Source organism: Drosophila santomea, chromosome 3R (genome assembly GCF_016746245.2).
Source record: "Drosophila santomea strain STO CAGO 1482 chromosome 3R, Prin_Dsan_1.1, whole genome shotgun sequence".
Taxonomy (NCBI): domain Eukaryota; kingdom Metazoa; phylum Arthropoda; class Insecta; order Diptera; family Drosophilidae; genus Drosophila; species Drosophila santomea.
In genome coordinates, this window is record NC_053019.2 from 15881488 (window position 1) to 15896509 (window position 15022).

Consider the following 15022-nt stretch of genomic DNA (forward strand, 5'->3'; position numbering starts at 1 on the left):
ATATTTTTCCCATCCAAAAATGAAAAAAAAAATTTGAATTGTTCATACCTTCATTTTTTATAATTTTTTTTGGGCGGCAAGGTCTAAAATGAGGCGAAAACAAAAATAGCACCACTATCGGTTTTTTCAAATAATCAATAATAATCGAAGGATTGCTTTGGTAAAAAGCATGTGGTTATGAAACTTGTCACTTGTTCTATTATTTCGAAAACGATTTTTAAAAAATTTCCTTAAAAAAATCATTAAAATGGGACGTGGAAAGCACTGTACTGAAGAAAAACTTGACTTGATCAAAAAACTCATTTCTGAAGGAAAATCTTTTAGAAATATTGGCCAAATCCTTCAATGCTCAAACAAAATTATAGGAAATGTAATCACCTACAACGAGAATCCCGAAAAACGTGGGAAAAAACAATCATTGGGCACCCATATCTTCAAAAGGCTAGTGCCCGAGAGCAAGAAGTATCCATTTAAAGCTCCTACCGAACTGAAAAAGGATCTCAACATATCCGCAACAGTGCAAACAGTTCACACATGTCTAAGGGAACATGGTTTAAAAGGCTGTAGTCCAAGGAAAGGTCCTTTTTTTAAATGGGAGACACATACCCAAACGCATTAAGTTCGTCAAGGAACATTTAAATTGGCCATGCGAAAGATGGACGAACTTTTTATTGTCAGATGAGAGCAAGGTGGTTTTTTTTGGTGGCAATGGATCTTGATCGAATGTAAGGCGCCCTAGGAACACCGAATATAAGCCAAACGACACAGTAGAAGCAATTAAACACGGCGGATCCAGTGTAATGGTATGGGCATGTTTTTCTTACTATGGAGTTGGACCAATACATTGGATAAAAACCATATTGGATCAGCATGTGTATGTGGATATTTTGGAGACGGTGATGCTACCCTTTGCTGAATATGATATGCCGCTAAAATGGGTCTTCCAACAAGACAATGACCCCAAGCATACCAGCAGGAAAGCCAAGGAATGGTTCCAAAATAAATCAGTTCATGTTCTGGAGTGGCCTGCGCAGTCGCCAGACCTCAATCCCATCGAAAACCTTTGGTCGGATATTAAAAAGGCAGTTGCAGCTTTTAAGCCAACTAATAACGAAAGCCTATGGACCGTGATTAAGGAGTCCTGGAGCAATATAACCCCAAAACGGTGCCAGGACCTGGTTGACTCCATGCCAAAGCGTTGCGCAGCTGTTATTGCTAATAAAGGATACACTACCAAATACTAAATTAATGGGATCGGCGTAGTTTTAATATACAATCACTTGTTATTAATGAATTTGTTACTGTTAAGTTTATATTTTATGTTTAAAGCATTTTTTATGAAGTGGTGCTATTATTTTTTTCGCCCTTTTTTGTCATTTTTCATAAAGTTCCTTAAATAAGTTAAGAATTCATAGAACAATTGTGATTTTTTTTTATTTTCTAAAAAGTGAATTGTTTAACCTTTCTAAAAAGGTATTTCAGATCCTTTTAAACCCAAAATTGTAGATAGGAGACTTATTCAAAGTTTTACTGGGCAAGTGGTGCTATTTTTTTTTTCGCAGCTGTATGTATAGTAGTATAGAGTGCTACGCCCTTGGTTTTATTTTTGTAGGGCAAACGGTTTAGATTAGAAGGGAATTGGAATGGTTTTTTTTGAAGTACCAGGGAGATACTACTACTTAATTGGGCAAACATATACCAGTTGATACGTCATACTGTTTAGGGGCTCGTACTTATTTGATAGTATTTGTTGTAAGTTTCTGTCTGTGGAAGATTTTGACAATTTTAATCTAATCTCTATGAAATGGCAAATCATGTATTTGTGTATAATACACAACGATTTTCATTGCAATTTTTTTGTGCGTATTCACTAGCAATAATATCTATTTTTAGTCGCAATGGATATTTGGTCATTTTATCTTATCGCTTTTTCCATTTTCAAGATAACCAAATCACCCGTAATTAGAAGTTAAACGAGCTTCAGGCGGAAACTCTATGATAACTATGATTGATAAAATAAAACAAAACTAACGATTGCCTTACAAAATCAAACCATTTCAAATAAGTAGCAATAAATCGATGCAGATACATATCGCCTCAATTGAAAAAAGGGCACAATATTGATTGTAAGTGAAATGTAAACGGGGGCTAGAAAAAGTTGTGGGAAACGAGGAGGTCTCCAGGGTGCCAAGGCAATCAAAAACATATTTCTAAAGAAATGGAAGCGAAGGGCGAGGGAGATGAGAGATCGTTTCGACAATTGTTTGCGCTGCACCCAAAACAACTGTCCCACAATATATGGGTAATAAAAGATACATTTATTCAGATACGGATACTGTATCCATATGCGCATTGTTTGACAACACGAGAATGCCACACAGACCGATACAGTTCCAGATACCGAGCACATATGGCAGCAATAAACATGAAGACAGACAAGAGATGGGGCTGAAAAATGAAAACTGGGGAGTGGGTACTGGAACCTGCCACTTAAACCGCAATCAGAAACAAAATTGATTTAAATTTGAAAATGTAAACAACACCCAACAAGGAGGACTGATCTAACAGCAAAGCAGCGTAATTGTATTATAACAACAGAGGCTGAAACTTTCGGTTCATGACCGACAGTGGTCACAGTGGCTCTGGTAAATAAATGGATATTTAAGGCCTTATTTACACTTTTTGGGCCACCTTGGGAAAAAGAGATTAAATATTGACACAGTGAACACAAAAGGTGCCTGTTTCTCAAGCCTTAAATAACATAATTGAAGGGAATAAGAGAGTTCTTATTAATTAATTGTTTAAATTCTTATTCTGTGACGTGTTCTAGCACAAACTATTTGATAAGAATCTAGACTTCATCTCCCTTATCAATCAGAGTGTATGTTCCACTGTGCCAGGAAAATATCGCCCACAAACATTCCTATCACACCGAGTGGGGCATATCATATGCGATGGTGCCACACCCACTGGGCACTTTTCTGGGAAACCCACGTTAGAAAGCGCAGTAAACCAGTGGAAAGTGTCAAACGATCTGATCATCAAATTTGAAAAGAAAGCATGAGAAATACGTAAGGAAAATATTTAAAATGCAGATTGCATCTCAATTTGATTGAATAATAAAAATAATATTGGACGTTGGTAATAAAAAAGGTTTACAAGTTATTGCAACTTTATGTAAATTTAATGTTTTGACCAGGTTTTACGGTCTAAAAGGCAATAAATACGAGGCATTACACAATTGCCTTATGTTTCTATTATTATTCTTTAAACATATATTATTCTCTTAGAAAAATTAAATTAAAATAGATTATTTTTATTAGAATGTATTTGTTTTTTCCAACAGGAAATTACCTTTAACTCCTATCATGTTTTAAGGAAATGAACAATAGGATGCCTCTGACCAATCCTACCGACTTTTCCAGACCGTAAAAATGTGTGTAGCATCGGGAAAAACCGAAGCTGGGCAAAAATACTGGCAAACATTTGTTGTTTCGGGAGCTTTGTTGTCTGCGTTTGCCGTACGTTAATGAAGCTTATGAGCAGCAGCGCACAAGTCGCAACTCACTGAACTGCAACAAAAACAACAAGCACAGTGAAGCACAAGTGAAGCGTTGCAGTGCGCGACAGAGAGGGCAGACTGTATGGTTGGCATGCGAGGGAGGGAGAGAAGGAGGGAGGGAGGGAGGTAGGGAGAGAACGAACCGCAAGCGGGCGGCAACAAAAGGAGAGCGCTTCGCCAGTCAATGGCTGCACCTGTACCCACCTGCCCATACCGCCCCCCCTCATCCTCTCCTCGTCCCCTTCGCCCACCAAAATGAGACAAAGCACAGTTACGCTCGGCTTTGGCGGTTGGCGGTTGGCTCATTAATGTCTGACACGTTTGAGCGATCACCGCACTGCAGAAACTCGAAAAAAAGGCACTGATATGAAAATATACAAAAAACACAGCCCCAAATAAACGCAGTGTAAACAGTTTTTAAAGCCGCTCGTGATTAACATTAAAAACGCATTTCCAATGGAGATCTGATTCTGCATGCACCGATTTCCGAGAGGAACTGATAGGCGGACTGCGGTAGCCATGCAGAACGTTTATAAATATAGTACAGTACTAAGCGACTATAAGAGCAAAAACGTGCTATGCTAAAATTACATATTGTCTAATGCCATGTTTATATGAATATAAGCTACTCATCAGGCAAAGAAAGTATATTTGTTTTGAGATAAGCTTATTTACAATTTAATTCAAATACCATTATTGAATTCATAATCGGAATCAAGAACCCATTTTGGTATAACCGAAGAAACGATATAGATTTATGTAGCGCTGTTCATTATAGGCCGAGCTTACTGTAACAACAATGAATTGGGCGGGAATTACATATTCAGATATGACACGACCCAAGTTGCAAGTGCAGCGGAAGTGATCCATTACGCAAGTTCAGAGCGGAAAGAGCGGGTGGAAGTGAAAGGTGGAAAACGAGTAACAAAACCCATGGGGGTTTTATTATAATTACTATTCTGGCATGCAAAATTGATCCCCTGAATTTTAAACTATCTGTTTTAAGCAGAACTTAATTATTTTTGTTTGCTCTGTTGGATTTGGTAGCTCGAACTGCATACTTTTTTGTTTGATTAGCAATTAAAATCGTTGAGATTCCTATTTCTCTTATTATTATATTGAAGTTTATCTAGATTTATGAACAACAAACTCACCTTGTGGCAAAAAGCGGCTGCCTCCTTGGCCACGCCTACTCCGTCCGCTGAGTGGGCGTGCGTTGAGGGCGAGGTCGCGTAGACGAAGAGCGGTAGCGAGCTAAAGTTCCGTTTGTCCTGAAAGCGGCGGCTGAAGAATAACGGCTTGTGGCATCCCGCTGCAGCGGATAATATGTTTATTGTTGCTGTTGTTGTTGCTGCGGCTGCTGTTTTCGTGACACTAGATGTGGATGCAACTGCTGCTGCGGCTGCTGCCGGTGCTTCTTCTTCTTGCCTGTGCGTATTTACTGTTCTTGTTGTTGTTGTGGCTGCTGCAGTTGTTGTGTTTGCTGTTGTTGTATTTGCTGGGGTCGCCATTGGCGTATCGCAATTTTCTCGTATTATCGCCGCTTCTTCCTCTTCACTGCAAGTTGTTGTTGTCTGTGTTTGGGTTTTTGTTGTTGGCATGACTACAACTGCAGCTACTATAAATCGAATATAAATATATCGACGGAGGCGTGGGCGGTGCTGTGGGCGTGTCCCTGCAGCTGCTGGCGTCCCTTGTTGTTGTTCTTGTTGTTATTACTTAGGGCCTTGGCATTATCCTCCTCCATCTTTTTCGCTGGTCAAAAGTCAGCGAAGTTAACCGCTTGCCAAAAATAAGTGATTACCACTTGCACATCGCTTTCTTCATTTTTTCTTGTTCTTCAAGTGCAAAAATAAAGTACAAGTTCTTTGACCATACAAAAGTGTGAGTTCTGTGTAAAAATGCACAAAAAAATACGCACGAAGCCGATTGCGGGGGTGGGAGCGAGATGGCGATACACGAACTAGTCCAAAGGGCCGCCAAACTAGGATAAACACGCCAACAAACCAAACGAAACACTTGCACAACCGTAATTCTGCCCAGGTCCAAACAAAAGAAACCCTAATAATAAGTAAATTACTTAATTAAGAAGCACTTTTGTTTAAAATATTTTGCAGACAGTGGTAGTTAGAGCTGGAACAACAAATCGATGTTTATTCGATACTATCGGTGTATCGGGAATGTTGACAGCACCGATTACTTCCTGATACCATCGATTGTTTTAACTGTTCACACTATTCTTGGCTATTAACACATCCGGTAGCGCCAGTTGAAAATGTGAAAAAACGATGGCGCAACGGGTAATATCGATAAGTAGCCAGTATTGGCAAGTCGGCGTTGCCAGACCAGCGCTCTGGCGTAAATTTAAATTTCAAATTAACGCCCTGTCTATTATGCAACCCAGTAGCTAGGCGGAAATATTTCAGTAGCCCGGATCACCTACAGATCAAAATTGCTCAGTGAAAACATTCCGGCAGCCTGCAACACGTTGTGTGTTAACAAGTTTACAAAAAAAAATTGCAAGCTTTTTGGCGCACGCACCACCGATAAAAAGGTACTTTGAAAAAACAAAACACCACCTCGCTGCCGGTAAAGCTACCTCTTCGGGCATTCACGACCTAAAGTGAGTATGACAAGAGTTTTCCATTGACAATCAAATTGTAATTAACTAATTCACCCCTCACCGACAAAGGCGTTGCCACCCAATCGATCTGGCCACCCCGAGCGAAAAGGTCATATAGCTGGACTGCTTTGCTGGACTGCCGTTTCGCAACACTACCACCCGACACGCACACCATTCGTCTCACTCGGTCGCACGCTTCGGCAACACAATAGTGCTTCGTAGCGGTGTCAGCTCTTGTACGGTCGTCTCTCTCGCACAAACGGTCGAAAGGCCCCGCATTGATTGTGAAAAAATAATCATCGCCGTAGTCTTCGTCGGGTCGCCGTTTTTACTCGCAGTGCGCTGGTGCTGCTTTATTTCGTGACAAGGGACATACAACCGAGAGAGCCATATTTTAGCATCAAAGTTCTAAAGGCGCAACGCAGCTTTGTGTTTCGTTTTTCGTTCAATTCTAAGCAGGAGGATTATATATTGAATAAAACCCGAATTCTGTGCGAAGAACAAAAGAAATACGCGAGACACCAACACCAGCAAACAACCAACCAAACACACACACACACAACCCAGAAAATCAAATTTCAATCAGAAAATGGCGTTAAAAAGAATCAATAAGGTATGTGAAAAAAGGAAAAACTCGAAAAACTATGCAAATCGGACTAAAAAAAAAAGAACAGAACACTTGGCAATACATCAATTTGAAAGTAGGCAAAAATGTGAATTTTCAACGGGAGAAAAATTTTATGCAAGAAATGTGAAACGTAGGTAGTACCCGACAAAGAGAAAGAAGAAGCGGGTGGAAAGAAGCGTGCAAGAGGGAAGGGAGAAATTGAGCTGTGGCTTTACCATTACCATTTAATTAATAAGTTAATAATTAGGAGCAGATTAAAAGTTTTGAGGGTGGTGAAAAAGGGATGTGTGCGTGTGGTGGGCAAGGCAACGTGTGGTGCAGTCATCGTTTCCGTTACTTCTGCGAGAGTGTGTGTGTGTGTGCGATGCGTGTGCGTGAAAGTGCAATGCAAATGTGCATTGTTTGTGTGCGTGAGTGTGCGTGTGTGCCGGGCACCTGGATGCATTTACATTAATGCAACTATACGGCGGAGTTTTCGCAGCTCTACGGGCGCTGTTACCCAATACACGCTGTACACGGCACTCGCACACACACTCACTCTCGCCACAGACACACACACACAAACGCACACACTGCCAGCGCCGCAGAAAGATCCAGCAAAAAATAAAACAGCAAAAGCAAGAAGCGTATAAAATTAACCTAACCCTACTTTTTGCGCTGATAATTCAGAAATGGTGCTGCCCCCAAGTATATATATTTTTGTATATGTATTAAGGTAGAGTGGTTCTAGCGTGCGTGCTTCGATAATTATTTTTAAAGTGCCTGCGCGTCGTTTGTCCTTGTCCAGTAAATGTCTTTTTACCCCCCAAAATTTTATTGGGAAAAAACATGTTCAAGGCCCTGACAACCCGTTATTTTTCCCAAGTCATCCCAGCCTTCCTCAAAAGCATTAGTAATATCTTGAAGTTGTGGAAATGTTACTTGGCAAATTGGGATTTTTTTACGTTTGCAGCCGGTTATCATAGTCATACCCCACACGCACACACACCAACGCGCTCGCAAATACAAAGTCTCGCCATCACTTGGCTATGGCCATTGCATGCCATCTCGCTCTGGCCTTGGCGCACTCCCTTTGCCCGCGACAGCTGAGGCCTCTCTCGGTCTCGCTCGCGCAATGGGGCAGAGCCAAAGAGAGCGCAAGTGTGTTAGTGCTAGCAGGGCTTAGTGTTGCAAAACACCGTCAGCCCAAAGGGGCCCCCAAAATAATTAGTTATAAATTATAATTAAGCATAATTTACATACAAAATGAGCAGTGAATGCGGAATTTGTTCATTATCTATGCGTGTGTGCGAGCGTGAGAATATTGTTGGTGTGTGTATGTGTGCGAGCGTGTGGGGCGAGGGGTCTGCTGACTGTCTCGACAAAAGCAGCGCTGCCTGCGTCGGCGTCATGGCCATTGAGTTTTCCTCATTTTTCGTAGTTTTCTTTCCATTATAACATTTTAATGCCTGCTTAAATGAAAACGAAATGGCAAGCGGCAAACCGGAAATAAAAGTATACTTTGTAGTAAACTCTTAAAATTCCTCACGCCCCTCTTTTTGTGGTCAATTCTTTAAAGGTCTTTTTTTTCTCTAGATGGCCCCATTTGCCAAAAAAGAGAGTTAAAGAGCGAGAGAGAACAGTCAGCTTAAACGCAGATCGGAGTTCACTTGAACGTACACTGAACGAAATGATATGGCATTCACCCTTACTGAATCATTTCAGTATGGTAATACTCCTAATAATAATCCTTAAATAGCTGCAGCTTTTGTGTGTATGGCCAGTACATCTGGTCCAATATTGATCTTAATATCGAAATTTCTTGCTGTGCACAAGTGTGTGTTTTTTTTTTTACTTTTATTTGTTTCGTCTGATATGAGTCATAAGCGGCTTCTACTCCAACCGAAAAAAGAAATGTAACAATTTCTTGTAATTTATTTTTGCTCAACAGGTACAATTCCCGAAATGAGTAAATGAGATGGGGCAAAGAAACACGGTGTTTTTCGCGACGGCTATTTTTGTTGTGTTCCACTCTGATTTTTGGGGTGCCGTTACAAACACACGCACACACACCCAGGAGCTCAGTCTTCTCGCTCTCCTTCATTCTCCCTGCTGCTCCTCCCCACACTTCTTCACTGAGTCGCGCTCTTCTTTCGCAGCTCATCTTCATTATTCTTTTTATATGTATATTCTTGGTTTTTTTTTTTGCCGGTTTACCTTACACCTTATTCTCTCTCCCCTTTTGGTAGCAGTGTGTGTGTGTCTGTGTGCGTGTGGGGCAGCTGTGATAAGTGATGAAGAACCAAAGAGGCAGAGAGAGAGAGGGAGGGGAGTCGCTCAGCTGTGTGCGTGCGAGTGCAACAGTGACGGAGCGAGTGGGCGGGGGGTGGGGCAGAAGGAGACAGCGCCATTTGTGGTCCGGGCCAACGAACTTGATTTTTCACGTCTCTCCCTCTCGCTCGCACTCGCTTCGAACGAAACTCTCGCATAAAAATGTTTATTTTGTATCCCCACAATTCTGTTTTTAAAATCTGCATTTAAAATTTACATCATTTGCATGTCAACCACACACCATGTACGCACACCCGGAAAACCGCGGCACATTAAGCTGCATCATAGACCAAAACAAAAGAACCGACTACCGGAAAACATAAGCGGATAGCCATGAAATGCACTTTTGACAATTTTCCATTTCGATAACTCTTTCGGGGGTTCCTGTACTACAAATTCGTGTAACGAAACCTACTAATTAGAAAATTGGGTTGCGATCAGCAAGGAAATTCTTATATAAGGTCTGATTAGAAATTAGGTATACTATTTTAAAACTAGTTCTTTTTTATAGCTAAGGTTTGAAAAACTTGCCAATGTTCTGTATTTTCTGAAGGGATGTATTTGCGTTCTAACAAGCCAATCATAGATCATCAGATCTCAAACACTTTTATTTAAGCATATGTATTTAACGACTAATCGGAAAATGTATTTGTTCCACAGGAACTGCAAGATCTGGGCAGAGATCCACCTGCACAATGTTCAGCCGGTCCAGTTGGAGATGATTGTAAGTATGGTTGATGTTATTCAACATCTCGTTGATTTGCAGTGAGTCAGTGGTTTTATGTTGGGAAGTTCGAAGCCAAGCTTTGATTTCACCACATCGTGTGGGAGCCGAGACATAAAAAGTATGCGAAATATTTCCGAGTTGTCAAGTCTTGGGTCATATATTGTATGTAGAATGTATAGTAAGTCTAGTGAGGGAATAGTAACTATATAGATCGTGGATATAGCAATTTTTAGGCATATTTTACATATATACTAGGAAACAGTATCTAGGGAGTTTCCGTTTCGGAATCGCTAATGAAAAATGCAAATATTGTCGATTGACCATCACCACGTCATAGATTTCGATCGTGACTAGGCATATTACGCACAAAATTTGTTCACTGTTTGTTTGCCTATTTGCGGTTACTTTTAGTTTGGACTTTGCTAATTTGGGATTCTTTTGCGCCAAGTTTGGATTTGGTTCTTTATTTCACGATAGCGACGGCCTCCAAACAGCTGATCGCCATGACTTGGTTCTTGTTTTTTCGCTGTCTTAAACTCGATTTGAAAATTCGCGAAGCCAACATGCAATTAGCCAACAAATTCACGCTGCTTTTGGATCGGATTCGGTTACGTTATGGCACGTAGAGCTGTACTGCATACAGACAACCGTTACTGAAAAGCCCCCCTCTCCCCCAAAGAGGAAGGGGTGAGAGGTGGGGGCCGTATGGGGGTCACTCTCCAATGACGTCACTAAAAAGTGAAATCGAAAATTATATAGCCGTGGTGTCGACGATTTCGGTCAAAAACACAGGCGTACTTTGTGAGAAAAGAGATTTTAGAAAGAAAGAGGTCAACTAAACTAGCTAACATCAATCTGCAAAAAGCTAAAGAATGTAATAAAGTAATATATAAATTATATTTATAGCTGAAAAACTATAAAAATTTTCCTGTGAATGCTTTGCAGCACTTTTATATATTCGAATTACGGAAGCTTAAAAAATTTGCATGGTTAACTTTAATGCAAATGAAAACATTAATTAGAATTGGCCAAATATTGAAATATATTATATTTCCCAGCACTTTCGTTAGCAATTTGCAGTTTCTCTGCTCGTAAGAAAACCGAACTCATTCAAGTTCCCGTGAAACAGTAAATAATAATGATAATTGTCATCGTTTGCTGATAATGGCGGACAGCGGGGCGATTTCACTCGATTTCTATTAACAGCACTTAAACGTCCATATTATATACAATTAAAAGTATGTCTGTATATACATAGGTGTAATTATTTCTACGTACATATATATTGAGGAACAAAGTTAATTATTTCCGCAGTTCTTATCACTCTGCTTGTGTTATCATTTTGCTTTTTTGCAAACCCTGCCTTCAATTTCCCAGCAACTGGGGTAAAAGAAAGGCACTGCAGCTGAGGGCGGGGCTTATTTTGGTTTTTTGGGTGTTGGTTGGGTGGCGAATTTTCACTCGAGTGCATGAAAACTTCCCCCTGCATTTTCTGCTCAGTGTGGGGCTATCTATCTATGTCTGTGTGTGTGTGTGGAATTAATCCACTGAAATTGTAGTACGACAAAAGAAGCCTTATGATTTAATCAGGTATTTAAAACTCAGCGTTGATTGAATGCTTTTGAACTAAGCTACCATGGTCGGATTAGAAAACTTGGCAAATCAGCATGCCAATTAATCAACTCTTACAATGCGCTGCACTTTTTTTTTTTTTTGAAATATGTATTGCTTTTATTCATATTATCTTGTTGCATATGATGACTTGACTCCACCTGGGTTTTTATTGCTTAGCGATGCTCGGAAATGATTGATTGTTATCTAAGTGGTATTAATCAGTATGGCTGCAGCTATGCGATTACTTTCGTCTGCGTTATAGCAAACACAATACGACCGAGTACCGACGCATTTTCCTGGCCCAAACTCCATTCTGCAGATGGACAAATGAGCATTTCGTGTAATTATGGTCAAGGCAGCAGCAGCAGCTGGTTACCGAGGGCCCAGTTCCCAGTTCGCCGTTCTCCGTCCTCCGTTCACAGTTCTCAGCCAAAACAGAGAGCGTTTCCCAGTCGCATTCGATTCGTTCCCCAGAACGACATTGACGGCATGGCCAGTAGCGCTGTTTTGGCCATGATTCTGAGCCAACTGCCACACGTTTCGTGCTCTGCTCTCTCACAGAGTACAAGGGTATATATATGCGATGTTGTGCAGGGTAAAAGGATATATCGACTTCGTGGCCATGTATGCCAATAATAATCAAGGTTTGCTTAGCATGAATTCAGTTTAGAATGTCCAGTGCCCTAATATCCGCCATTTAGAATATGAGCATTTAGAGCACTATCTAAGTTGTAAATAGATATGAATTTCCTAGCAGAGCTGCATAAACTTCCTCTGTGTATTATAGAGCCTGGCTGGTTACAGGGTATCTCGGCATAGGTATACTCCCCATAAGAATTTGGTTTTTGTTTCAAGGGGGAGAGCATTCGGTGCTGTTTCTGCTGCTGACGCTGTGCTGCCAATTGTCGGTGCCAAGGCTCTTTGGCTGGCATTGTTTGTGTTTGTTCTTTTGTGGGGGAATCGCTAAAGAGCGTGGCCATGAGCAAGGAAGTGGTGGGGTGGTGGGCGGCACTGAGAGAGTGGTGCACTTATTTAGACGAGAGCGAGATTGCTGCATTGCTTTGCTGCACATACACTGGGGCCTAGACAGGGCGAACCTCGGCAGGGGGAAATGAATCGCACTTCCAGGAGATTACATTTCGGGGCGGTTATTGAAACTTTATTTTATTAATACAGTAATTCACTAAAACAGTTTCTAAGTATGAACTCATTTCTTGAACCATACTTAAGCGAGGAATATACGCTTCAATTTTGAGCGAAGGGCAAATTCAAGGCTTTTAAGATATTAAGATTCAGCATCCCATTATCAAATGCAAATATTTAAGATCTGCTCCCCGTACTCACAATAATTCCCCTTCAGGACTCAATGCAAATCAAAGCGAACAAAGAGCGTTTACTGCAGTGCACTTTTTGTTTGCTCTGTAGGGTTCTATAACATTATCTAAACTACGTTTTTACCAGTGTTTTATTAATTTATCACCCTTTTCTTTTTTCTTACAGTATTTCACTGGCAAGCTACAATAATGGGCCCGGTAAGAGGATTTTGAAATCACACGGAGAGATCGAGCAGGATCTTTATCTTTGCTTAATTTGTATCCTGAAATACTTTGTATTGGTTTATTTTCGGTTTGATTAGCGATTGTTTACTGTTCGAAATAGCAGATTATTAATTCATTAATTTAAATTAGAATGAAGTAATGAAATAATACTTTGTTTGTATTAAAAAAAAGCCAATACGTCATTTGATAAGAAAGATGCTTTCGAATGATTGGACGTATTGAAAAAGCGCTTTTGTAATCATACATGAATAATTCGCAATGGCTTATAGAAGAATCCAATAAACTTTTTATAAACGTTGTAGCCGGCGTCTAAAGCTCGCAATATTTACTTTGGAACTAAATGGTTTTATTTTAAACAAAGATTAAACTTTATTTTTCAAGAGAGCGCAATCTAAGATTTGACCTCTAAATAAACCTAGTAAAGGGATATATGTGTAGTGAGCTAGTCAGCTTTTACTAATAGCCTTTATTCACATTTTCTTACAGCCGGACAGCCCTTATCAAGGAGGTGTATTCTTCTTAACTATACATTTTCCAACAGACTATCCCTTTAAACCACCCAAAGTGGCTTTTACAACGCGCATATACCATCCAAACATTAACAGCAATGGATCGATTTGTCTCGATATATTAAGATCTCAGTGGTCGCCAGCATTAACTATTTCAAAAGGTGAGTCCATTTGAAACTTTGATTTTAAAACTTTGAAACGACGAAGCTAATATGTGTCCTCTTCTCTTTCAGTCTTATTATCAATTTGCTCTCTACTCTGTGATCCCAATCCAGACGATCCTCTTGTTCCAGAGATTGCCAGAATATATAAAACCGATCGGGAAAAATACAATGAGCTGGCACGAGAGTGGACTAGAAAGTATGCTATGTGATGCGTTCCAGATTGCAGCAGTCCAACAGAATCAGCAAATGCAACATCAACAACAGCAGCAGTAAAAGCAGATGCAACAACAACAGTAAAAGCAACAGCAAAAGCAACAAAGATAACATCAACAGTTTACAATAGTCAGAATCAGAAGAGGAGGAGCTGCAGCCGCGTCATTGTTACTGGCAATGGCCGCCGTGCGGTTGTCCACAACAATAGCCACAATATCAGCAGGAACTGCGGCCACAGCAGCATCAACCACAACAACACCAACACTCGCCACAGCAACATCAGCAGCAACATCGGCAGCAGCAGCAACAAGATCATCAGCTGCCGCAGTCATCTTCGCCGTTGCAGCCGCTGCTACCGCCTTCGCAGCGGCATTAGCATTAGGAGCAGCAAATTTGGCGGCGGTACCAAGAGCAACAGCGGCGGCAAACGTCAGCGGAACGGAGTCCTTGGAGCCGCAGCCGCAGCAGCAACATCAGCAGCAACATCAGCCGCAGCAGCAGTGGTAGCTGGAGCAGCAACTGGCGGATTGGTGGCGAACTGGGAATAAGTGTGTGTTTGACCGAACAGAAACAGAACAGCATAAACGGAAATAATTTAATAATAATTACTGAAAAATTATGTAAGCATTAAACATTAAAAGCTAGACAGCTACCAACAACAGCATCAACATAATAAGTTTAAATACAAAGAAAAAAAAAACTACAAATAAAAATCAGCTGGAAAAATTATTATTATTATTATATTATATTTAAAGAACCGGAAAAATAAAAATTGCAAAAATTCAATTTAACATCAAGCGTGTAGAAAGGTACTGCCTGCTTTAAGCCACTTTTCGCTTTTGATCAATTAAATTGTTTGTAATCACTTAAGGTTTGGCAAATATAGGGTTTATTGCATGTGCTGCCCAAATTGTTTAACAATTGCTTCATTTTGTATAAAAGAATATTTAAATAGAAATCTTGCTGTCTTAAATATATGTTAATTTTTGTAATGCCTCAAGAAAGCTTGTTAAATTGTTCATTTTGGCTTACCATTTGTTTTGTAACTGATTTACTTTGATTTGCCTACATTTGAGATTTGCGAAAAACATATGAATTAGTAAACTGATGCTG

At 40.3% G+C, this 15022-nt stretch overlaps 2 protein-coding genes across 5 annotated transcripts in view; one reads left to right on the forward strand and one right to left on the reverse strand.

The window, feature by feature from the left end:
* The window catches only part of LOC120451354 (nucleoprotein TPR), a 57562-nt gene extending 51841 nt beyond the window's left edge, over positions 1-5721 (reverse strand). For 2 of the 4 annotated variants that reach the window (XM_039634984.1, XM_039634988.2), the window contains exon 1: positions 4717-5721. In XM_039634984.1, coding sequence (XP_039490918.1) covers positions 4717-5163 — 447 coding nt within the window. In that variant the 5' untranslated portion in view covers positions 5164-5721. The remainder of the gene's footprint in view (positions 1-4716) is intronic. The other 2 variants (XM_039634985.1, XM_039634989.2) reach the window with 1 other exon arrangement.
* A 289-nt stretch (positions 5722-6010) lies between these two features.
* On the forward strand, positions 6011-14638 carry LOC120451359 (ubiquitin-conjugating enzyme E2-17 kDa). Its single transcript, XM_039634995.2, has 6 exons — positions 6011-6185; positions 6255-6798; positions 9784-9847; positions 12965-12996; positions 13510-13693; positions 13766-14638. The coding sequence occupies exons 2-6, from the start codon at positions 6775-6777 to the stop codon at positions 13903-13905; spliced, it is 444 nt and encodes a 147-aa protein (XP_039490929.1). The 5' UTR covers positions 6011-6185; positions 6255-6774; the 3' UTR covers positions 13906-14638.
* The last annotated feature ends 384 nt before the right edge of the window (positions 14639-15022 follow it).

Excerpts from the sequence above, each read along its gene's own strand:
- LOC120451359 (XM_039634995.2), top strand. The coding sequence starts at position 6,775 with ATGGCGTTAAAAAGAATCAATAAG. Across the intron at positions 6,799-9,783 it reads CGTTAAAAAGAATCAATAAG|GAACTGCAAGATCTGGGCAG; the intron begins GTATGTGAAAAA and ends TTTGTTCCACAG. Across the intron at positions 12,997-13,509 it reads AAGCTACAATAATGGGCCCG|CCGGACAGCCCTTATCAAGG; the intron begins GTAAGAGGATTT and ends ATTTTCTTACAG.